Source organism: Pteropus medius, unplaced genomic scaffold, assembly GCF_902729225.1.
Source record: "Pteropus medius unplaced genomic scaffold, Ma_sr-lr_union100, whole genome shotgun sequence".
Taxonomy (NCBI): domain Eukaryota; kingdom Metazoa; phylum Chordata; class Mammalia; order Chiroptera; family Pteropodidae; genus Pteropus; species Pteropus medius.
In genome coordinates, this window is record NW_024349612.1 from 1 (window position 1) to 24,115 (window position 24,115).

A 24,115-nucleotide genomic window follows, 5' to 3' on the forward strand; every position below is an offset into this window, starting at 1 on the left:
GGAGGACCATCCACGTCCACTCTCGCCATCTTGGGACATCTGCCGCGTGAATGCAGCGCCACCCGTGAGAGGATATTTGGGTGCTTTCCCATCGTGGGCTGAATGTTTCAGAACATGTCTTTTGGTGAGGATCTGCGCGTGCCTGCGCTTGGCCCAAAGCAGGGAAGGGCCTACGCTCCAGAAAACGGGAATAATAGGAATAATCCTGACATCCTGGGACGTGGGAATAACGCGGCTACTCATCTCACAGGGTTGCCATGAGGCTTCTTTATGCCTGGTACACCACAGGCGCTTGATAAATGTCATCTGTCATTTGAATGATTATAAAATAATCATCCTGGTGATATTGTTTTATATGTGGGGAAGGCAACGCGTGTGCAGACGGGGAAAGGGATCCGAGGCACGGGGAGCCGGAAAGACGGAGGGATGATGCGGGGAGCGTCGGCCGTGCCCATTTCTGTGGAATGTGTTGAAAGAGAAACAGCATAGACTGAACTGGTTATCTGCAGAAAATGTCCGGGCTTTTAATCGGTGAGAGCAGGGAAGGGTGGGGTCCCATGGTGGGTAGGGGTGCTGCTCCCAGATAACCCGAAGAAGTGACAGCAGCGAACGCTGGCACTGCATTCTGAGCCCCTTACTGCTATCGGCCTGGTGGAGTCTCGAAACCCCCTGCAAGGTAAGTCTAGTATTATTATTACTCTCATTTTGTGGATGAGGACGCCGAGGCACAGAGAGGTTAGGGGACTTGCCCAAGGCCACACTGCTGGTGAGGGTTTGAGCTTTTAAAGCCTGGTCGCGTTTACTCTAGTGATGAAAATCATATGAAAGCAGAGTGCCAGACCCAAACACACACCTGTGGAGTGGCCTGGCCTCCTGGAAGCAACTTGGCAGGGCGGAGGGGTCAGAGGTGAGCGCCCCAACTTCCCCTCTGTCTTTCCTGTTGTGTCAGCCGTGGCTGGAGTCTTGGGTAGTAGGGATCAGGTCGCTCTATGCCAAGTGTTGACACGTATTAACTCCTCAAGGTCTCCCAAAACCAGGGGGTCGCTTCACCTCGGTGACTCTCGTTCCTCAGACAGGGAGGTCTAGAGAGAGCCAGCTGAAACTGAGTCACAGACCCTGGGTCTCCTAGCGGGGCAGCTGGCTGTCCTGCCTTCTAACTCTCTGGAATGTAAGATTTTTGCATGATAATGTTCTAGGGTGAGTTCAAGAGTGGGGCTAAGTTCAAAGACTGGGCTTTGACTTACTTAGCTGAGTGACCTCAGGTAAGTTACCTAACTTCTCTCTGCCTCATCTGCAGAATGGGTATGACGGTGGTATTAAAGTGAGAGCGCTGTTATAAGGATTAAACAGTATGACATTTAAAGTGCTTTAAGCAGCGCCCGGCACATTGCACGAGATGCTAAGCGGTGGCTTCTAATAATAATATTAATAATACCAACAGCAATAGTTATTATTGCTGTGAGAGGCCATGTCGCTTCTCTGCTCTCTCATGCTTCCCACCTCACGTGGAATTAAAGGGAAAGTCCTTACAATGCCCCCACGTGGCCCCTGATGTCTCTCTGCTCCTAATTCCCCCTCAGCTCCTTCGTCCACCTGACTCCAGGCACTCTGGCCTTCTCCATGTTCCTTGACCGTGACTGTCATGTTCCCCGCTCAGGGCCTTTGCACCGGCCGTTCTGTGTGCCTGGAACTCTCTTCTCCCAGATCCCCACACAGCTCTCTCCCTCGCCTCCTTTGTGGCTTTGGTCAAACTTCACCTCCTCAGAGAAGCCCTCCCTGACCACTCCTTTAAAATTCCAACACAGAGAATTAAAACTTCCCCGTGTACTATTTTTTCCTTTTCCCATAGCACTTATCAGCTTCGGAAATACTGGGTATTGTGCTCATTTATTCCATTCTCTCTGACTCCTTCAGTCTTGTCCTGTACTGCGGGGTTCCCCAGCCCCTGGGCCACGGACTGGTACTGGTTCCTGTCAGGAACCGGGCCGCACAGCAGGAGGTGAGCAGCAGGTGAGCAAAGCTTCGTCTGTATCTGCAGGCGCTCCCCAGCCCAGCATCACCGCCTGGGCTCCGCCTCAGATCATCAGGTGTTAGATTCTGGGAGCACCGGCCCCTGGTGCCACAAAGGTTGGGGACAGCTGCCCTACTGTGTGTCAAGTGCCTGGAACAGAGCAGGAACTAGGGGGCTGTGTAGAATGAATGAATGAATGAATGAATGAATGACTCGTAGAGAATTCAACATATTCTTTTTCCTGCTTTCTTCACACTATCATTCCTTATAAAAATTGTTCTGGGAGGATTGTAGAAATGATCTGTTTCTCAGTCTGGTGGCCAGTCACACAGTCGTGCTCAGGTTGATTGTGAAAGCTAGCGAGTGCACCTGTGCGAGGCGTGTGCTTTGCTGTCTGCGTGCTTCACGATGACCCAGTCTGTGTTAAAAAAAAGAGGACGAGATTGCTCCAGAGTCGCGTTTTTCATCGCACCAAGCTCCAGAATTGCAGATGAAGAACAACCGAGCCAAATACTTTGGCCATGAATCCATACGAACCTTTCCCCGTCTCGATTGATATTCAGATTCGGATGTTTCAAATTCTAGAATTCCAGGCCGGTGATAGGAGAGCGTTTTCACGGTTCAGTGTTCTAGCACTTCATGGTCCAATCAGGTAGCCGCTAGCCAGGTGGAGCTATTCAAATTAATTAAAACTACGTCACACGGATAATTTAGTTTCTCAACTGCCCCGGCTCCGTTTCGGATGCTCCGTAGCCACCTCCGGCTGACGGCTACTGGAGTGGACGCCGTCGATAGAAAGCATCTTTATCAACGATGAAAGTTCAATCAGACACGTAATTCCAAGTAGTGATCGGCTAGGGTTCTAAGAGTTTAATATTTGGGAATCTCAAGAGATTTGATCTTGACCGTGTTCTGACACTAGCTTTCTAGAAGTCTGATATTCTAACGTGCTGGGATTCTGTGTTGGAAGATTCTAGAATTCCAAGATGCGAATGAGCTAGTTCTCACATCGTGCTGTTCTAAAATGCCGGCATTTGAAGGCGCTGAGGTCCTCACATTGGTGCATCTCCCTGTCTGAGATGCTGATGGGCTGGGGTTTCCGCCCCCTAGGATTCTGAGGGCCTCAGAGTCTTCACCTGTGGTTTCGTGGCCTTTGTCTCCTGTCCAGGTTTCTGGGGACGAGATGGCGGATACTACTGGCAACCACGAGTACGAGTCGTATGGCGAGACCCCGGATGTCCATGTGAACTGCGCAGCTGGCGACTGCATCCCCACCGGAGCTCTCCGCTTGGCCTTATTCCTGCTGTTAGTTGTGGTCTTCCTGGTTGGGGTGCCGGGCAATGTTATGCTTGCCTGGATGACCAGGTTTTGGCCCTTCTGGAAACAGAATCTCTACATGATCTGGTTCTACCACCTGGCTGTGGCAGACTTATTCTGCTGTCTGTATCTCCCTGCCCTGGTGGTGACTATCATCCGGCGGGGCCACTGGCCATATGGGGTGATGGGCTGTCGGGCCCTGCCCTTTGTCATCTTTCTGTCCATGTACGACAAGGTCCTACTCCTGATTGCTCTCAGCTTGGACAGCTTCTTGCTGGTCCTCAAGCCCACCTGGTGGACTGAGAATCGGTGGCTATATTGTGTGCAGTTAGCTCGTTTGGGAGCCTGGTCCTTGGCCTTGCTGCTGGCCACGCCCTTGGACATGTACCATCAGGTGCTCCGGGAGACCTACCCATCCCAGCTGGAGTGTGTGTTGGACTATGGCAGCTGGACGGTAGCGGAGAACACAGTGACCGTCATCCAGTTTATTTTTGGCTTCCTGGGGCCACTGGTGGCCATGGCCAGCTGCCACGGTGCTGTCCTGCACCGTGAAGGCCGACACCGCTGGCCCCTGGGCATGGTTGCTGCGGTGTGTTTTCTGGTCTGCTGGGCCCCCTACCATGTGCTGGGACTGGTGATCACCATGGCTGGCCCCACATCCACGCTTTGGATCTGGGCCCTGCAGGCTGAACCCTTTGTTGTAGGACTTGCGCTGGCTCACAGCTGCCTCAATCCCATGCTCATCCTGTATTTCGGGAGGGCTCAATTTTGCGGGTCGCTGCCAGCTACATGTCACTTGGTCCTAAAGGACTCGGGAAGCAATGATGAAAGTGTGATGAATGGGAATTCCAGCAGCCATGAGCAGGTCCCTGAGACGGAGGTGAGGCTGGAAGGAAACTAATTTTTAATCCTCCTATCCCATTTCACACAACGGGGCTTCAGGCACAGGTACATCCAGGGGTTCAATGATAGAGTCATTTATTCCTTTATTCACGTGACAAACTTTTATTACGTGCATGCTATGTGCAAGACGAGGCGCCGGGATGTAGCGGTGACCCAAACCGACACAGCTCCCTGCCCCGAGGGAGCTGATGTTCTCATGGAGGAAGACAGACAAGAAACAAAAGAATGAAGAAATGTGGAATAGGTCCAACGTGATCAGTACCGAACCTTAAAGGGACAAAGGGGGCTGAGTGGGGCAGTATAGGTCAGCCAGGAGAGGCCCCTCGGGTCAGGTCAGCTTTGAGCCCAAAACCTGAATAAAGGAGAGAAAAAAGCATCTTGAGCAGCACGAACAGCAAGTGCAAAGGCCCTGAGGTGGAGTGTGCTGGCATACTCCAGGATTGCTGTCCAGGCCATAGCACACTTTGGGGATCCATGGGTGGGTCCTGAGCTACTGTCACCAGATGAAAATACAAAGACACCCAATCCAATGAATTTCAGATCAACTACAACGAACTATTTTTTTTTTCTAGCATGAGTGTGTCTCAGGCAACATTTGAGACATCCTTAAACATTAAAAAATTATTTGTTGTTGATTCGAAATTCATATCTAACTGAACAGTTTGTAATTTTTTTTTTTCCTAAACCTGTTGATCTCATTCAGAGCAGAGCAGCGTCCTGCTTTGACTTAGTTTTTAACAGGATGCCTCTGCTTGTTGGTGGCGACCGAACTCGGGGGGAGGCGAGAGGGAAGCGAGACGATACCAGGGTAATGCATAGTGCAGGAGGTGATGGTGACTTGGATCAGGGTAATAGCAGCAGAGGTGGGGACAGGGTGCCAGGGTACGGATTGATTTTCAGGGGAAGCCCATGGCCAATCTCCGTAGCTTGGTACCCTACGCCTCTCTCCACCGCTGGACACGTACGCAGACCCTGTAGCAGACAGAACCGTGCCCCGCAAAGATGTCCACATCTCAACCCCCTGAACCTGTCAATAGGTGACCTCACACGGCCAAAGGGACTTTGCAGATGTGATTACGTTAAGGATCTTGGGATGGGAAGATGATCCACGACTATCCAGGTGGGCCCTGTGTCATCACAAGGGTCCTTCTAAGGGGAAGGCAGGAGGGTCAGAGTTAGTAGCAGGAGGTGTGACAATGGAAGCAGATGTCAGAGTGACATCAGAAAGGGAGCCAAGAGTCACAGAATGCAAGCAGCTTCCGAAAAACTCCAGGAAGTGGATTCTCTCTGAAGCCCCCGGAAGGAACGCAGACCTGCCAAGGCCTCGATATCAGATTTCTGATCTCCAAAACTCACTTGAATGCATTTGTGTTGTTTTAAGTCACTAAGCTTAGGGTAACTCGTTAAGCGGCCACGTGAAATGAATACAGACCCCGTGGGCTGTTTCTTTTCCTGCCTCTGGGCCTCTTCTCAAGTTGGTGCCACTGCCTGGAATTCCCTTCGGAACCATGTTGCCCGACTGGTCACCATCGACTGTCTGTGGCCATTCAAATTCCCTTTTATTCAATTAATTTAGATTAAAAATAGTTCCTTGGTCGCACTAGCCGCGGTTCAAGTGCTTAATAGCTGCACGTGGCTGGTGGCAACCATATTGAGCAGAGCAGATATAGAAAAGTTTCATCATGACAGAAAGTCCTGTTAGGCAGAGGTTGCTTTAGAATCTCACTTGCTCAGGCCTTTTACGTCACACAGTAGCGTCACCCGTCTGGAGAGTCATGCAGCACATTACCCACAGTTTCACCTTTAAGGTAATTCTTACAACAAGCCAGAGAGGTAGGGGTGATGCTTTATAAGCCGAGGCCTAGGGGCGGGAGGTCACTTTCCCAAGGTCACACAGTAAGGAAGTTCCAGAGCTGAGGTTTGAGCCCACGTTTCGTTGCCTCCCATGCCCTTGCTCTTAATTATGGCCAATTTCCTTCAACGCTTTGCGCATGGGACACTTTGTCCAGCAAACCTCCCTGATTCCTCCTCCTCCTCCCAGGAAGGCAGTAGTTAGTGTTCTCTTTTCCATGTTTCCGAGTTTCCGGAACACAAGTTCCCGGCTAAACTGTAAATTCCCCAAGAGTGACATCTGTGCCACTTGAATTTCTGTCTCCGCCACCCACCCCAGGCCTTCGAAAGAGCCGAACTACTTTTATTTCTTTGAACCTCATTTTCTTCCAACCAGATTGTGAGCTCCCTGATGGTGGAGATCCCTTTCTTGCTATCTTTCTCTCTCTCTCTCTTTTTTTTTTCTGTATCTGATATAAGGACACACAGTAGGTCCTCAACAATACATGTTTTATCCCTTGGTACATTGTTTAGAATTCTCCGACATGAATTATTAAGACTAAAACTGCCTTGTAGCATGAATTATGTCCTGGAACAATTTGTATATTCAGGAAAGTTCTGCTTTGGAAGATTTTATAACAAGTCTTTATGGTTTTTTGACATTTATTTCCATCTCTTATTGCGTCAGCCTTCCCTTTTGTTAAAAGAGCCAATATCACAAAAGCTTTCAAACGTACACTGTGCAATTTTTAGGTAGAAGTTCGTTACTCATTAATCTTTTTTGTTTGTTGTAGCGTTTTTTGTTTTTTAGTTTGTTTTTTCTGTTGATTTTTTTTTATTTTTTACCATGAATGTATAGACTTCCTTAAATTTCCAAAGAACAAGGGCTTAATGGCTTTTTCATGAACTAGTTTTAAGTTTGCTACCCAATCCTGGTTTGGTAGTTTGTGACTTCCTTCTCGATTGCATATTGTGGTTTACTTCTCATGTTCCTTTACAAGAGTCATGGTTCTGTTTTGCATACTTTAAGCAGAGTGTTTAGTCAATTTCTTCTTGTTCTTCTTTGGGTAATGACATATGAATTGACCTCTCTGTATTCAACTTGTTCTCCAAAGGTTTGATAATTACACCCGTCAAAAGTTCAGAAATAAAAGTAAAACCAATGAATCGCTGAAGTCATCATTAGTAAAAGCTTATCGTGCACATATCAAAAAGCGGTTTGCAAGGGAGCACTCAATCCAAAACATGGAATGAAGCTTAGGCATATATTGTTATAAAGCAGTGACTGTTTATTCTTCACAGTGATTGTTTATAATATTAGAATTTTCTTCAATAATAGGGAATTGGTCAGTGGTTACCTCATACCTAACTTGGGAAATAGTTCGAGTTTTGCTTATAATTTCCGGAAGCATAAGCAAGAACTGATTCGGGTCGGTCTTGCAAAATAAGCCAAATCCAGCTTTGTTTGAGTGACTCAACTGGTTTTGTCCACTTAAGGAATTTTCAAGGTTGGTCTCCGTTTTTGATGTGAACACATCCAGCTTCCCATTTGACGTCCCAACTCGATGTCCAAGCCATAACTTCAATGTAATATGCTCCAAATGGAACTCTGGGTTTCTCTCTCTCTCAGCCCTCCTCCTGCATCTTCCTGATCTTAGTTCATGGCAACTCCATATTTCCAGGTGTTGGGGGAAAAACTTTGAGGCCATCATTGATGCCTCTCTTTCTTTCACATTCCGTGGCCAATCCATGGCCAATCCAACCCTCTGGGTTCTACCTTAAAATTTCTTTAGAATCTGACCACTTCTCACCATCTTCACTGCCATCATGCTGGTCCAGCCACCACACTCTCTCACCTAGTCCAGCTGCCTCCTCCCTGGTCCTCTTTTCTCATCTCCGTTCCCTAGAGTCCGTGTCCCACACGGGACCCAGAAGATTCGGTTAAAAATCTAAGTCAGATGGTGTCTCGCGTTTGTCCTCTGCTCAGATTCCTCCCAGGGCTGCCAGCTCACACAGATTAGAAGCCCAAGTCCTCAGCATGGTGTGTATGATCCATCCACCTCCTCTCCCCACCTGGTTCCCTGCTACACAGCCACCCTCACTCCAGCCACACACGCCCGCTTGCCGGTCCTTGAATCCACCCAGCCTGTCGCCATCTCATTTTTTGCATTTGCTGTCTCCTCTACCTAGAATGCTCTCCCCGAGGGGGTGTCCACGGTTCCTACTCTTTTTAGCTTTCACTTTTTTCAGCTCTCTGCTCAGATGCCACTTTTTAGATGTCTCTGACCATGGCGCTTCAAATAGCCTCACTCTTCGCCCCTTTCCTGCTCTGTTGAATTATAATGAGTAAATCTCGGGAGTGTTTTAATAGTGTCTGGGCTCCGGCCACTATTATAACCCAACGAGGGAGTTTTAAAACAACCCCCTCCCCTACGGTAGTTTAAAATCCCAGCGCCCGGGTGATCCCGGGAGGCAAGTGGCCTTTCAGTGACCGGGTCGCAGCGCCGGCCCCGACCCCTAGAGGGCGCAACGTCACCCTAGACTCCGCCCGAAGGGAGGCGGGGCCGGAGCGAGAGCGGGCGCAGGCGCAGAGTGATGTGTGAGCGTTCGCAGCTGCCCATTGGCTCTTCCGTCCGTGGCGGGGCGGGGCCGAGCCGCGGGGACGACATGCGCAAGCGCAGGACGGGCTGTGGGTGCGCGCGGGGCCCTGGAAAACGGAAGTTGAAGCCCTCGCGGCGGTTCTGTAGGTGACGGACGTGGCGCCTACGCGGGGCGGTTGTTAGGCGGTGGGAGTGGAGCGGGGTCCGGAATGTCCAGGGAGCGAGCTGAGGGGTGGTGGGAGGTCCGGAGATGAGGAAATATGTTGGAGGAGGGGCCGGCAGCGGCGGACGGAGATGGAGCCCCGGCGTCCAGAAGGACCTGGGGGACAGAGAGGCCCGAGAAATTGTGGCACGACAAGAAGCTGCGAGAAACTGAGGGACGGAGGGACCGGGAGGTCGGGAGAGGAGGGAAGCTGCGAACGAGAGAGGTCGAGGGCAAGTGGCCGATGGGTTCCACCGGGAGAGGCTCACAGCTGCTGCTCCTGTGGGAAACAACCCTGCCAGTTCGCCAGTTCTTCCTCGGATGAAATCTGTCCCTGGCTCTAATGACTCCCCGAGTCGGCCCGAGTTCCCCTGAGACCGCAGAGATCGAAGCTCCAAGCTCTGTTCCGTGAGGGTCTTGACAGACTGGAGGCAGAGCAAGTGGAAGCATTGCCAATGCCATTATGAAGGCCATTTGTGGCCGTTTGAGTGTAATTTTTTCCAGGTTATGTGTCCCTGGTTCTCGCTGTTTTTCCTGTGTTAGTCACCATTGGGAGAAAGCGCTGGACTTGAGTGCTAGGTACCGTTTAGCTTCTGTGTACCAGGCTAGGTGATAAACATTGACGTGTTTTGAGGGATATTGTCTGTGTTTGATAGATGAAGGAAACAGCCTTAAGAAGTTAATTTGCCAGTGATCACACATCTAATAAATGACGAAGCTGCGGTTCAAACCCAGATCTTCCCGACTCCAAAGCCTTTACCGTGAGAATGCTCAGAACCCTTTTAAGATCATAAACCCGTTTAAGAGTCTCTGATGGACTCCCCTGCAGGAAACTGCACATATGCGGGCATGGTCTATGTTAGTTGGGACACAGGCATCTGTGAGGCAGAAACCCACCTTTAAGCAAAAAGACGTTTTCTCCTGTAGCTGGGTAGTGGAGGGTTGGAGGGAACTAAGCCTCAGGCACTAAATGATGTCGCCAAGCTTCTCCCCCTCCCTCTCCTGCTCTCCTAGTAGTGGCTCAGTGACCTTCCTTGTGTCAGTTGCTCTGTGCCCACGTGCAGACTTCTCTAGGATAAATATCAGGGAAGATGATCATCTTGAGATACTACCAAGAGCTCTGGGTTTATGTCGGCCTTGCCTAGCCGCAGTAGATAAAATCAGAGCTTTGTAGTAACCCGGTGTGAATTCCAGAGAGGTCTCAGTTAACTCGCCTTGAGTGGTGTCCACATCTCAGTCCGAGCACTGGTTCGAGGGAGCGTAGGGTCCCACGATGGGCCAGTCTTTTGTCACTTCCTTAGCCAATAGGCGGTTTCTGGTTTAAAGGCCATCAGAACCGTGTGGAATCCAGGAAGGGCTACTCTCCCAAGGAAGATGTCTCCTGTTAGGAAGAAGAAGGAAGGGGTGTGCCAGGCAGCAAAAGCGATACGCACGAAACGCAACACTTGCAAACTTGGGCACTTCGTCTCACTTAATCAGTAGACCCAAAGTACTCTTGGTTATAACACACTTCTCGTGGTTGGGGTCAGGGGAGGCTCCCACAGACCCCTGGGCTTCCCGTATCACAGCCCCAGCCACTGAATTGTCATTCTGGTGACATGTCTGACTCTTGCATGTGAGCATGACCACTTGTGGGGGCTCAGGTGACCTTACTCTATACTGTCTCTTTTCTTAGTCCAGTGCTTGCGAAATAGCAGGCTCTCAATAAATGTTTCTAAAAACAAATGAGTGTCTTCTGGTCTCTTCCCTAGGTATTCAGGGCCTGGAAACCCAGCATGAACTTGTGTCCATCCCAGAGATCACTGCAGGAGTCGTGAGGTGCCCTGTGTGTCACCAGCTTGACCCTGGCCACTTACTCTGCCGTCGCCTACGGTGATCCTGGACCACTCCTGAGTTCCTTATTGCAGGCACTGGCCTCTCACTGCAGGAGGTGGGGATGGATGAGAATCTTGACTGAGGCCAGTTTTGTGACAATGTTGTAATGGCTGCTCCCAGGATAAGGGAGGGCAGGGCTCACCGGGACCGACCCCAGGACCCCAGCGAGGAGGTGGCCCTGGAGAAATGGGACTGGAATTGTCCAGAGCCCCAGCGTCTGTTCGAAGACGCCTTCTTCCGCGACGAGGATTATAACCGCCAGGGCTCCGAGGAGTGCCAGAAGTTCTGGACCTTCTTTGAATGTTTACAGAGATTCCAGAATATGCGGACACCCGGAAAGGAGGAAAAAGACCCTGGGCGTCCCAAGCCCTGCATCCCATCACTGGCCGACCTACCTGGAGCTTACGACTCGCGTTACCGCATCAACCTCTCTGTCCTGAGCCCCGATGCCAGGGGCTCACGGTGGCCGGGCCGACGTATGCCCCCGGAGAGAGTTTCTGAGTTCCGCCAAGCTCTGTTGCATTACCTGGACTTCGGCCAGAAGCAGGCCTTCGGGGGGCTGGCCAGACTGCAGGTGAGGGGAGGGGAACGTCCCGAGCGCTGGTGCCCGGGACAACTGGGAGGCGGTTAGACGAGACCAGTCCCAGAGTTCAGGGCCAAGAAGGGCGGGGCTGGCCAGGCCACCGGGGTGTTCCTCTCTCGCAAATGTCTGATGCCACTTTGAGGGGAGAATCGTCCCCCAGATTCGGAGGATCACGGAAGAACCTCGTGACTCAGTAGAGTGCTTTCAGGTATAACAGAAAACCCAAAAACAAGTGGCATTTAGAGCTGGGCTTTCTCGACACGTGTTACGTGGTGGCTCGCATCTTGGTAGCTGCTTGTAGACCACGCAAGGACACCCACTGCCAGAACGGCCAGCGCAGAAGAACTCTCCTCGGGCTGGTGGGCAGTTTCCTGTATCCAGGGACCCAGACCCCTTCCCACTTGTGCCTCCGTCAGCCCGCTCTGAGACAGGTTTGTGGGGCTTTGAGGGCCAGGTCCGCGGGGATGTACTTCCCTCCACCACCAGGCTGGAGCTCCCCTGGCCACAGCGCACTGCAGGGGAGGCTGGGAAGTGTAGTCTCTGTGCTCAGGAAGAGGAGGGAAAGGCAGGTGGGGGGCGGTGGGGAGCATCTGCCCCAGGCTCACGCATGCGTGAGAGGTGCACACCAGCCCCTTTTTGCACGTGATAGTGTCTGTTCATTTGATTTCATTTTTAAAAAATGCTGATCATGACCCACTTCGTGGAGTTCCTGACCCGCGTAACCTGCTATTTGAGAAACGCCGGCTCGGACTGTAAGGAAACTGTACCGTTTTCTCTAACCTGAAGCCCCGAGGTGGAGAGGTTTCAGGCTCGGTTACTTAAATGAATCAGTGATGTCGTAAAGGACCTGGGCTTTTTCTGTCTTTCCAGCTCAGCAGCTCGCCTAATGATGATGATGATGATAAAAAAAACAACTCACCTAGTGCTTACTTAGGGCTAAGCTCTGTGTTTTATGTACATAATTGATCCTCACAGAAACCCTGTGGGGTAGGTAATCCTATCAATCCAAAGTAGGGACAAGGAACCGGATGCAGAGAGGTAAAGCAGCGTGACCCAGGTCACACACCCAGCTGGCAAGCGGCACAGCTGGGATTCCATCTGAGGCTGCATCGTGAGTGCCACCTGGCTCCGGCAGCCGTGGGCATCATCTCCTCCTCCTTTACTCTCCAGAGACGGGAACAATGACCTGCTCCTTTGGGGGTCATTTGTAAGACCACGGGAGCCTTTCCCAGAAACCCCTGGCTGATTTCCCAGCCTGTCTTGTCGGCAGAACTGGCTTTGTGTGCCCTCTATGACCTGTAATTGTCTGGCGGTGGCATTGCCAGACTGGATTGGAGCACTGATTCTCAGCCCCAGCTACACATTGGAATCATCCGGAGAACTTAAAAAAAATCCGCGCCCTACTTCTCACCCGGAGCTTCTAATTTGAAGGTCTTTCAGTGGGTATCAGGTGATCTCCCAGACAACATCAGGGTTCGGTGAGCAGGGAGGATGGCCAGTGGCCTCTAGGTCAGGGCCAGGTGAGCAGGTCACCTGGCTGGGAGACTCGGACTGAGCCCCCAGGCTCTCTGAGCTTCCCTCTGGCTCATGCCAGACCCAATGACAGGTGCTGACTTCATTTTCTCCACCACCTGCTGTGCCTCTGGCCTCTGAATTCATGGAGATTTTTTGGTCAAAAGAGAGAAACGCAGCTGAAATTCTTGTAAGCAGAAAAGGGGATTTCGTGGCTTTGAGTATCCATCATGGGGGAGGCGGGTCTTGCTGAGGAACACTTAAGGAATTCTCCATCGGTGGTGGGTGGGCTAATTTCCAGGCGATGGAAAAATAACCACAGCAGCTCTGGGTTTCCATCCTGGCCCCTCACTAGCAGAGAGGATGCTGGAACTTCTCTCTCCCAGCTCTAGTTTGCAGTCCCAGGAAAGGATTCTGATTTGCCCGGCTCAGGTCATGTGGTTATTTCTTAGTTGCTTTGAGGGCTGGGAGGGGGGCTGAGAAACCTCGAATGGTCCGGCTTAGATCATGTGTTCATTCCATGGCCAGGGTCTGGGAGAAGAGGTGCCGGGCAGACAGGCAGACGATGGCGCTTCTCCCCTGCCTCTGTACCATGGGCCTTGACATCGAGTGTCTTAAAGTATCACGAGTTTGTGATCCGAACCTCTCAGTGCTCCATGCCAGCTCATGTGTCCCTTCCCCGGGGGGTTCGGTTCTCATTCCAGATGAAGAGCATGAACGTGGGAGAACCCCGAACCTTCCCCTTCATCGAGCCGTCCCCACCAGCCCGGCTGGAAACAGCCATCCTCTACCTCCAGGACCAGGGCGCCCTGGACAGCTCAGAGGCCCTCACCCCATCGGGTCCCTGCTGACCCAGCTGCCCGTGGACGTTGTGATTGGTGAGCGACCCCGCCTCGAGGTGATCGCACAGGGTACTGGCTGGATGCAGGGCAATGCCTGCTCTCCAAGTGACTCTGAATGACCTACTCCTTCTCTGGGCCCTGTTCATCTATCCTCGGGGCAGAAAGTATGTCTAATTCCTCTCTGTATCATGCAGACTTCAGGGCCACCCACAGACAGTGTGCTCAGGGATGCTTTGGGCCGCCCTTCCATCGTCCCATGTGCCCCTCCATCCTTGTCGAGGAAGAAGCCTAAATGGCATCCTTCACCTGGTCGAAAGAGGTCAGTTTGGGAAACTTCAGACACTTGTGGGCCTGTATCTGACTCTGTCACTTATTAGCTGTGTTATCACCTGTATGAGACTCGGTTTTCTGAATTTTGAATGAGTGTACAGGAACCACCACGACAAACCCAGGCAGAAAGCTGAAGGAGAGGGTGGTGTCTGCTCCAGTCCAGAAGTCTGATATCAAATTGAAAAAGCAGGAAGGAACAGAGTCCTCAGGTAGGAGCCCCTGGGCGTTGAGGTTCACGGGGGGCAGAGGCCCCAAGACACATCAACGTGTACCTGGGATTGTCTGATCATTCTGGATCTCGGGTCCATGTTCTCAGCCTACACGCTACGATGGCAGGGAAACCGAGGCCCACAGAGGGGCTAGGGCCTTGTCTGTCTTCTGTCTGCCTCTGGGACCTCATGTCCTGTGCTCGGCGACCTTGGCCTTTTTGCAGAGGACACGACCCTGAGCCGTCTCCCTCAGAACACGGAGGGAGAAATATTTATCTGTCCACGGGGTTCCGCAAAGGGCAGACAGGAGGGGCTGGGTGCACAGTAGGAGTCCAAGATGGGAGTAGGGCACAGTGGGTGCTTATCGAGAAGTGCCTCAGAGGGCCCTGCAGTGGCGACCAAGACCCTTCCTGGATGCACCGGTCTGGCGTCGAGGAAGCTGATGACACTGAGACCGGGGTGGGGACATGGGCAGCTCTCCGCCCACCGAGCCCTCGCCAACCTCATCTGCTGCTCTGGCAATTTGGGGGCGTGTGAGTCATGGGAGGAATACTGGAGGAGCGCACCCTGGGAAGAGGAAAAGGCCGCTCCTGCTTCTCCTGGGTTATGAAGATGTCCCGGGGGCCGTAAGGTGGCAGAGGAAGGAACGTCCAGAAACCCACCAACTGCCAGACACCAGGGAGAGACCCCCAGACTTCCGAGGTGTGGCCGTGGGCCCAGATCATGCTCCCAAGTGCTGTGGACAACATTGGGGCCCCTCTTGAAAGAAGGTAAGGATGAAGGGAAGGAGGGAGGGGAGGATGGAGCGAAGGAGGGAGGGAAGGAGGGAGGAGACAGGGAGGGCACTGGAACTCGAATTCGAGAAACAGAATCTTAATCCGTGTTACATGGGAGCCCACATCAAGTCCAGACTCTGGGAATGGACTCCGGCAGGCCGACAGGAAATCTTTTGCAAGGATTCAAATGTATCATCCCTCTCAGTTCCCTAGGAAACAGCCATTCTCAAACCCCGCGACTTCTAGGAAACCCGCCAAACAGCCTCGTGCTGGGGGGGAACGAGCCCTTTGACTCACGGATTCTACTTCTTAAGGAAAGTCTTTTACCTTTGTCGTCCTGTACGACACACGCACCGGAGAGGCATGCGCATCAGCCCTGGGCAGCTCTGTGCGTCTCCAGGGGCTGGTGCCCAGGTAGCTGGCACCCAGGATCCAGGAACAGCAGGAGCCCAGTCCGAGTCCCCTCTCGTGCCCCTTGGTTGCCCCCCGCTCGTGTAGAATCTTCCTGCCCATTTAAAATTTGATGCGCATGGGGTCCTCCAGGCGAATCTCCTGCGTGTCCGGCTCTCTGCCCTGCACGTGACGTGGGGGAGGACCATCCACGTCCACTCTCGCCATCTTGGGACATCTGCCGCGTGAATGCAGCGCCACCCGTGAGAGGATATTTGGGTGCTTTCCCATCGTGGGCTGAATGTTTCAGAACATGTCTTTTGGTGAGGATCTGCGCGTGCCTGCGCTTGGCCCAAAGCAGGGAAGGGCCTACGCTCCAGAAAACGGGAATAATAGGAATAATCCTGACATCCTGGGACGTGGGAATAACGCGGCTACTCATCTCACAGGGTTGCCATGAGGCTTCTTTATGCCTGGTACACCACAGGCGCTTGATAAATGTCATCTGTCATTTGAATGATTATAAAATAATCATCCTGGTGATATTGTTTTATATGTGGGGAAGGCAACGCGTGTGCAGACGGGGAAAGGGATCCGAGGCACGGGGAGCCGGAAAGACGGAGGGATGATGCGGGGAGCGTCGGCCGTGCCCATTTCTGTGGAATGTGTTGAAAGAGAAACAGCATAGACTGAACTGGTTATCTGCAGAAAACGGCCGGGCTTTTAATCGGTGAGAGCAGGGAAGGGTGGGGTCCCATGGTGGGGAGGGGTGCTGCTCCCAGATAACCCGAAGAAGTGACAGCGGCGAACGCTGGCACTGCATTCTGAGCCCCTTACTGCTATCGGCCTGGTGGAGTCTCGAAACCCCCTGCAAGGTAAGTCTAGTATTATTATTACTCTCATTTTGTGGATGAGGACGCCGAGGCACAGAGAGGTTAGGGGACTTGCCCAAGGCCACACTGCTGGTGAGGGTTTGAGCTTTTAAAGCCTGGTCGCGTTTACTCTAGTGATGAAAATCATATGAAAGCAGAGTGCCAGACCCAAACACACACCTGTGGAGTGGCCTGGCCTCCTGGAAGCAACTTGGCAGGGCGGAGGGGTCAGAGGTGAGCGCCCCAACTTCCCCTCTGTATTTCCTGTTGTGTCAGCCGTGGCTGGAGTCTTGGGTAGTAGGGATCAGGTCGCTCTATGCCAAGTGTTGACACGTATTAACTCCTCAAGGTCTCCCAAAACCAGGGGGTCGCTTCACCTCGGTGACTCTCGTTCCTCAGACAGGGAGGTCTAGAGAGAGCCAGCTGAAACTGAGTCACAGACCCTGGGTCTCCTAGCGGGACAGCTGGCTGTCCTGCCTTCTAACTCTCTGGAATGTAAGATTTTTGCATGATAATGTTGTAGGGTGAGTTCAGAGTGGGGATAAGTTCAAAGACTCAGCTTTCACTTGCTTAGCTGAGTGACCTCAGGTAAGTTACCTAACTTCTCTCTGCCTCATCTGCAGAATGGGTATGATGGTGGTATTAAAGTCAGAGCGCTGTTATAAGGATTAAACAGTATGACATTTAAAGTGCTTTAAGCAGCGCCCGGCACATTGCACGAGATGCTAAGCGGTGGCTTCTAATAATAATATTAATAATACCAACAGCGATAGTTATTAATGCTGTGAGAGGCCATGTCGCTTCTCTGCTCTCTCATGCTTCCCACCTCACGTGGAATTAAAGGGAAAGTCCTTACAATGCCCCCACGTGGCCCCCTGATGTCTCTCTGCTCCTAATTCCCCCTCAGCTCCTTTGTCCACCTGACTCCAGTCACTCTGGCCTCCATGTTCCTTGACCGTGACCATCATGTTCCCCGCTCAGGGCCTTTGCACCGGCCGTTCTGTGTGCCTGGAACTCTCTTCTCCCAGATCCCCACACAGCTCTCTCCCTCACCTCCTCTGTGGCTTTGGTCAAACTTCACCTCCTCAGAGAAGCCCTCCCTGACCACTCCTTTAAAATTCCAACACGGAGAATTAAAACTTCCCCGTGTACTATTTTTGCCTTTTGCCATAGCACTTATCAGCTTCGGAAATACTGGGTATTGTGCTCATTTATTCCGTTCTGTCTGACTCCTTCAGTCTTGTCCCCTACTGCGGGGGTCCCCAGCCCCTGGGCCACGGACTGGTACTGGTCCGTGTCAGGAACCGGGCCGCACAGCAGGAGGTGAGCAGCAGGTGAGCAAAGCTTCGTCTGTATCTGCAGCCGCTCCCCAGCGCCAGCATCACGCCTCGGCTCCGCCTCAGATCATCAGGCGTTAGATTCTCATGGGAGCACCGGCCCCTGGTGCCGCAAAGGTTGGGGACGGCTGCCCTACTGTGTGTCAAGTGCCTGGAACAGAGCAGGCACTAGGGGGCTGTGTAGAATGAATGAATGAATGAATGACTCGTAGAGAATTCAACATATTCTTTTTCCTGCTTTCTTCACACTATCATTCCTTATAAAAATTGCTCTGGGAGGATTCTAGAAATGTTCTGTTTCTCAGTCTGGTGGCCAGTCACACAGTCGTGCTCAGGCTGATTGTGAAAGCTAGCGAGTGCACCTGTGTGAGGCCTGTGCTTTGCTGTCTGCGTGCTTCACGATGACCCAGTCTGTGTTAAAAAAAAGAGGACGAGATTGCTCCAGAGTCGCGTTTTTCATCGCACCAAGCTCCAGAATTGCAGATGAAGAACAACCGAGCCAAATACTTTGGCCGTGAATCCATACGAACCTTTCCCCGTCTCGATGGATATTCAGATTCAGATGTTTCAAATTCTAGAATTCCAGGCCGGTGATAGGAGAGCGTTTTCACGGTTCAGTGTTCTAGCACTTCATGGTCCAATCAGGTAGCCGCTAGCCAGGTGGAGCTATTCAAATTAATTAAAACTACGTCACACGGATAATTTAGTTTCTCAACTGCCCCGGCTCCGTTTCGGATGCTCCGTAGCCACCTCCGGCTGACGGCTACTGGAGTGGACGCCGTCGATAGAAAGCATCTTTATCAACGATGAAAGTTCAATCAGACACGTAATTCCAAGTAGTGATCGGCCAGGGTTCTAAGAGTTTAATATTTGGGAATCTCAAGAGATTTGATCTTGACCGTGTTCTGACACTAGCTTTCTAGAAGTCTGATATTCTAACGTGCTGGGATTCTGTGTTGGAAGATTCTAGAATTCCAAGATGCGAATGAGCTAGTTCTCACATCGTGCTGTTCTAAAATGCCGGCATTTGAAGGCGCTGAGGTCCTCACATTGGTGCATCTCCCTGTCTGAGATGCTGATGGGCTGGGGTTTCCGCCCCCAAGGATTCTGAGGGCCTCAGAGTCTTCACCTGTGGTTTCGTGGCCTTTGTCTCCTGTCCAGGTTTCTGGGGACGAGATGGCGGATACTACTGGCAACCACGAGTACGAGTCGTATGGCGAGACCCCGGATGTCCATGTGAACTGCGCAGCTGGCGACTGCATCCCCACCGGAGCTCTCCGCTTGGCCTTATTCCTGCTGTTAGTTGTGGTCTTCCTGGTTGGGGTGCCGGGCAATGTTATGCTTGCCTGGATGACCAGGTTTTGGCCCTTCTGGAAACAGAATCTCTACATGATCTGGTTCTACCACCTGGCTGTGGCAGACTTATTCTGCTGTCTGTATCTCCCTGCCCTGGTGGTGACTATCATCCGGCGGGGCCACTGGCCATATGGGGTGATGGGCTGTCGGGCCCTGCCCTTTGTCATCTTTCTGTCCATGTACGACAAGGTCCTACTCCTGATTGCTCTCAGCTTGGACAGCTTCTTGCTGGTCCTCAAGCCCACCTGGTGGACTGAGAATCGGTGGCTATATTGTGTGCAGTTAGCTCGTTTGGGAGCCTGGTCCTTGGCCTTGCTGCTGGCCACGCCCTTGGACATGTACCATCAGGTGCTCCGGGAGACCTACCCATCCCAGCTGGAGTGTGTGTTGGACTATGGCAGCTGGACGGTAGCGGAGAACACAGTGACCGTCATCCAGTTTATTTTTGGCTTCCTGGGGCCACTGGTGGCCATGGCCAGCTGCCACGGTGCTGTCCTGCACCGTGAAGGCCGACACCGCTGGCCCCTGGGCATGGTTGCTGCGGTGTGTTTTCTGGTCTGCTGGGCCCCCTACCATGTGCTGGGACTGGTGATCACCATGGCTGGCCCCACATCCACGCTTTGGATCTGGGCCCTGCAGGCTGAACCCTTTGTTGTAGGACTTGCGCTGGCTCACAGCTGCCTCAATCCCATGCTCATCCTGTATTTCGGGAGGGCTCAATTTTGCGGGTCGCTGCCAGCTACATGTCACTTGGTCCTAAAGGACTCGGGAAGCAATGATGAAAGTGTGATGAATGGGAATTCCAGCAGCCATGAGCAGGTCCCTGAGACGGAGGTGAGGCTGGAAGGAAACTAATTTTTAATCCTCCTATCCCATTTCACACAACGGGGCTTCAGGCACAGGTACATCCAGGGGTTCAATGATAGAGTCATTTATTCCTTTATTCACGTGACAAACTTTTATTACGTGCATGCTATGTGCAAGACGAGGCGCCGGGATGTAGCGGTGACCCAAACCGACACAGCTCCCTGCCCCGAGGGAGCTGATGTTCTCATGGAGGAAGACAGACAAGAAACAAAAGAATGAAGAAATGTGGAATAGGTCCAACGTGATCAGTACCGAACCTTAAAGGGACAAAGGGGGCTGAGTGGGGCAGTATAGGTCAGCCAGGAGAGGCCCCTCGGGTCAGGTCAGCTTTGAGCCCAAAACCTGAATAAAGGAGAGAAAAAAGCATCTTGAGCAGCACGAACAGCAAGTGCAAAGGCCCTGAGGTGGAGTGTGCTGGCATACTCCAGGATTGCTGTCCAGGCCATAGCACACTTTGGGGATCCATGGGTGGGTCCTGAGCTACTGTCACCAGATGAAAATACAAAGACACCCAATCCAATGAATTTCAGATCAACTACAACGAACTATTTTTTTTTCTAGCATGAGTGTGTCTCAGGCAACATTTGAGACATCCTTAAACATTGAAAAATTATTTGTTGTTGATTCGAAATTCATATCTAACTGAACAGTTTGTAATTTTTTTTTTTCCTAAACCAGTTGATCTCATTCAGAGCAGAGCAGCGTCCTGCTTTGACTTAGTTTTTAACAGGATGCCTCTGCTTGTTGGTGGCGACCGAACTCGGGGGGAGGCGAGAGGGAAGCGAGACGATACCAGGGTAATGCATAGTGCAGGAGGTGATGGTGACTTGGATCAGGGTAATAGCAGCAGAGGTGGGGACAGGGTGCCAGGGTACGGATTGATTTTCAGGGGAAGCCCATGGCCAATCTCCGTAGCTTGGTACCCTACGCCTCTCTCCACCGCTGGACACGTACGCAGACCCTGTAGCAGACAGAACCGTGCCCCGCAAAGATGTCCACATCTCAACCCCCTGAACCTGTCAATAGGTGACCTCACACGGCCAAAGGGACTTTGCAGATGTGATTACGTTAAGGATCTTGGGATGGGAAGATGATCCACGACTATCCAGGTGGGCCCTGTGTCATCACAAGGGTCCTTCTAAGGGGAAGGCAGGAGGGTCAGAGTTAGTAGCAGGAGGTGTGACAATGGAAGCAGATGTCAGAGTGACATCAGAAAGGGAGCCAAGAGTCACAGAATGCAAGCAGCTTCCGAAAAACTCCAGGAAGTGGATTCTCTCTGAAGCCCCCGGAAGGAACGCAGACCTGCCAAGGCCTCGATATCAGATTTCTGATCTCCAAAACTCACTTGAATGCATTTGTGTTGTTTTAAGTCACTAAGCTTAGGGTAACTCGTTAAGCGGCCACGTGAAATGAATACAGACCCCGTGGGCTGTTTCTTTTCCTGCCTCTGGGCCTCTTCTCAAGTTGGTGCCACTGCCTGGAATTCCCTTCGGAACCATGTTGCCCGACTGGTCACCATCGACTGTCTGTGGCCATTCAAATTCCCTTTTATTCAATTAATTTAGATTAAAAATAGTTCCTTGGTCGCACTAGCTGTAGTTTAAGTGCTTAATAGCTGCACGTGGCTGGTGGTAACCATATTGAGCAGAGCAGATATAGAACAGTTTCATCATGACAGAAAGTCCCGTTAGGCAGAGGTTGCTCTAGAATCTCATTTGCTCAGACCTTTTACGTCACACAGTCGCGTCACCCGTCTGGAGAGTCATGCAGCACCTTACCCACAGTTTCACCTTTAAGGTAATTCTTACAACAAGCCAGAGAGGTAGGGGAGATGCTTTATTTTATAAGCCGAGGCCCAGGGGCGGGAGGTCACTTGCCCAAGGTCACACAGTAAAGAAGTTCCAGAGCTGAGGTTTGAGCCCACGTTTCGTTGCCTCCCATGCCCTTACTCTCAATTATGGCCAATTTCCTTCAACGCTTTGCGCATGGGACACTTTGTCCAGCAAACCTCCCTGATTCCTCCTCCTCCTCCCAGGAAGGCAGTAGTTAGTGTTCTCTTTTCCATGTTTCCGAGTTTCCGGAACACAAGTTCCCGGCTAAACTGTAAATTCCCCAAGAGTGACATCTGTGCCACTTGAATTTCTGTCTCCTCCACCCACCCCAGGCCTTCGAAAGAGCCGAACTACTTTTATTTCTTTGAACCTCATTTTCTTCCAACCAGATTGTGAGCTCCCTGATGGTGGAGATCCCTTTCTTGCTATCTTTCTCTCTCTCTCTCTTTTTTTTTTCTGTATCTGATATAAGGACACACAGTAGGTCCTCAACAATACATGTTTTATCCCTTGGTACATTGTTTAGAATTCTCCGACATGAATTATTAAGACTAAAACTGCCTTGTAGCATGAATTATGTCCTGGAACAATTTGTATATTCAGGAAAGTTCTGCTTTGGAAGATTTTATAACAAGTCTTTATGGTTTTTTGACATTTATTTCCATCTCTTATTGCGTCAGCCTTCCCTTTTGTTAAAAGAGCCAATATCACAAAAGCTTTCAAACGTACACTGTGCAATTTTTAGGTAGAAGTTCGTTACTCATTAATCTTTTTTGTTTGTTGTACCCTTTTTTGTTTTTTAGTTTGTTTTTTCTGTTGATTTTTTTTTTATTTTTTACCATGAATGTATAGACTTCCTTAAATTTCCAAAGAACAAGGGCTTAATGGCTTTTTCATGAACTAGTTTTAAGTTTGCTACCCAATCCTGGTTTGGTAGTTTGTGACTTCCTTCTCGATTGCATATTGTGGTTTACTTCTCATGTTCCTTTACAAGAGTCATGGTTCTGTTTTGCATACTTTAAGCAGAGTGTTTAGTCAATTTCTTCTTGTTCTTCTTTGGGTAATGACATATGAATTGACCTCTCTGTATTCAACTTGTTCTCCAAAGGTTTGATAATTACACCCGTCAAAAGTTCAGAAATAAAAGTAAAACCAATGAATCGCTGAAGTCATCATTAGTAAAAGCTTATCGTGCACATATCAAAAAGCGGTTTGCAAGGGAGCACTCAATCCAAAACATGGAATGAAGCTTAGGCATATATTGTTATAAAGCAGTGACTGTTTATTCTTCACAGTGATTGTTTATAATATTAGAATTTTCTTCAATAATAGGGAATTGGTCAGTGGTTACCTCATACCTAACTTGGGAAATAGTTCGAGTTTTGCTTATAATTTCCGGAAGCATAAGCAAGAACTGATTCGGGTCGGTCTTGCAAAATAAGCCAAATCCAGCTTTGTTTGAGTGACTCAACTGGTTTTGTCCACTTAAGGAATTTTCAAGGTTGGTCTCCGTTTTTGATGTGAACACATCCAGCTTCCCATTTGACGTCCCAACTCGATGTCCAAGCCATAACTTCAATGTAATATGCTCCAAATGGAACTCTGGGTTTCTCTCTCTCTCAGCCCTCCTCCTGCATCTTCCTGATCTTAGTTCATGGCAACTCCATATTTCCAGGTGTTGGGGGAAAAACTTTGAGGCCATCATTGATGCCTCTCTTTCTTTCACATTCCGTGGCCAATCCATGGCCAATCCAACCCTCTGGGTTCTACCTTAAAATTTCTTTAGAATCTGACCACTTCTCACCATCTTCACTGCCATCATGCTGGTCCAGCCACCACACTCTCTCACCTAGTCCAGCTGCCTCCTCCCTGGTCCTCTTTTCTCATCTCCGTTCCCTATAGTCCGTGTCCCACACGGGACCCAGAAGATTCTGTTAAAAATCTAAGTCAGATGGTGTCTCGCGTTTGTCCTCTGCTCAGATTCCTCCCAGGGCTGCCAGCTCACACAGATTAGAAGCCCAAGTCCTCAGCATGGTGTGTATGATCCATCCACCTCCTCTCCCCACCTGGTTCCCTGCTACACAGCCACCCTCACTCCAGCCACACACGCCCGCTTGCCGGTCCTTGAATCCACCCAGCCTGTCGCCATCTCATTTTTTGCATTTGCTGTCTCCTCTACCTAGAATGCTCTCCCCGAGGGGGTGTCCACGGTTCCTACTCTTTTTAGCTTTCACTTTTTTCAGCTCTCTGCTCAGATGCCACTTTTTAGATGTCTCTGACCATGGCGCTTCAAATAGCCTCACTCTTCGCCCCTTTCCTGCTCTGTTGAATTATAATGAGTAAATCTCGGGAGTGTTTTAATAGTGTCTGGGCTCCGGCCACTATTATAACCCAACGAGGGAGTTTTAAAACAACCCCCTCCCCTACGGTAGTTTAAAATCCCAGCGCCCGGGTGATCCCGGGAGGCAAGT

General features: G+C 50.9%; 2 protein-coding genes across 7 annotated transcripts; both read left to right on the top strand.

Annotated features, from left to right (window-relative positions):
* The first annotated feature begins 9 nt into the window (after positions 1 to 9).
* LOC120619049 (C5a anaphylatoxin chemotactic receptor 2-like) lies at positions 10 to 7,228 on the top strand. Of its 5 annotated transcripts, none has more exons than XM_039883182.1 (2): positions 10 to 2,127; positions 3,180 to 7,228. In XM_039883182.1, exon 2 carries the CDS (start codon positions 3,195 to 3,197, stop codon positions 4,227 to 4,229), a length of 1,035 nt encoding a protein of 344 aa, XP_039739116.1. In that variant the 5' UTR covers positions 10 to 2,127; positions 3,180 to 3,194; the 3' UTR covers positions 4,230 to 7,228. The 5 variants fall into 5 exon arrangements, with proteins under 5 accessions (XP_039739116.1, XP_039739118.1, XP_039739119.1 ...); XM_039883184.1 differs by having other exon boundaries at positions 10 to 676; XM_039883185.1 differs by having other exon boundaries at positions 10 to 531.
* Positions 7,229 to 8,720: 1,492 nt separating this feature from the next.
* LOC120619048 (C5a anaphylatoxin chemotactic receptor 2-like) lies at positions 8,721 to 22,804 on the top strand. Of its 2 annotated transcripts, XR_005657344.1 has the most exons (4): positions 11,175 to 11,312; positions 11,530 to 12,752; positions 13,538 to 13,711; positions 13,870 to 13,939. XR_005657344.1 is itself a non-coding variant. In XM_039883181.1 (3 exons), the coding sequence occupies exons 2-3, from the start codon at positions 10,845 to 10,847 to the stop codon at positions 19,798 to 19,800; spliced, it is 1,518 nt and encodes a 505-aa protein (XP_039739115.1). In that variant the 5' UTR covers positions 8,721 to 8,804; positions 10,615 to 10,844; the 3' UTR covers positions 19,801 to 22,804. The 2 variants fall into 2 exon arrangements, 1 of the variants encoding a protein (XP_039739115.1); XM_039883181.1 differs by lacking the exons at positions 11,530 to 12,752; positions 13,538 to 13,711; positions 13,870 to 13,939 and adding exons at positions 8,721 to 8,804; positions 18,751 to 22,804 and having other exon boundaries at positions 10,615 to 11,312.
* The last annotated feature ends 1,311 nt before the right edge of the window (positions 22,805 to 24,115 follow it).

Excerpts from the sequence above, each read along its gene's own strand:
- LOC120619049 (XM_039883182.1), top strand. The coding sequence starts at position 3,195 with ATGGCGGATACTACTGGCAACCACGAGTACGAGTCGTATGGCGAGACC.
- LOC120619048 (XM_039883181.1), top strand. The coding sequence starts at position 10,845 with ATGGCTGCTCCCAGGATAAGGGAGGGCAGGGCTCACCGGGACCGACCC. Across the intron at positions 11,313-18,750 it reads GGGGGCTGGCCAGACTGCAG|GTTTCTGGGGACGAGATGGC; the intron begins GTGAGGGGAGGG and ends TCTCCTGTCCAG.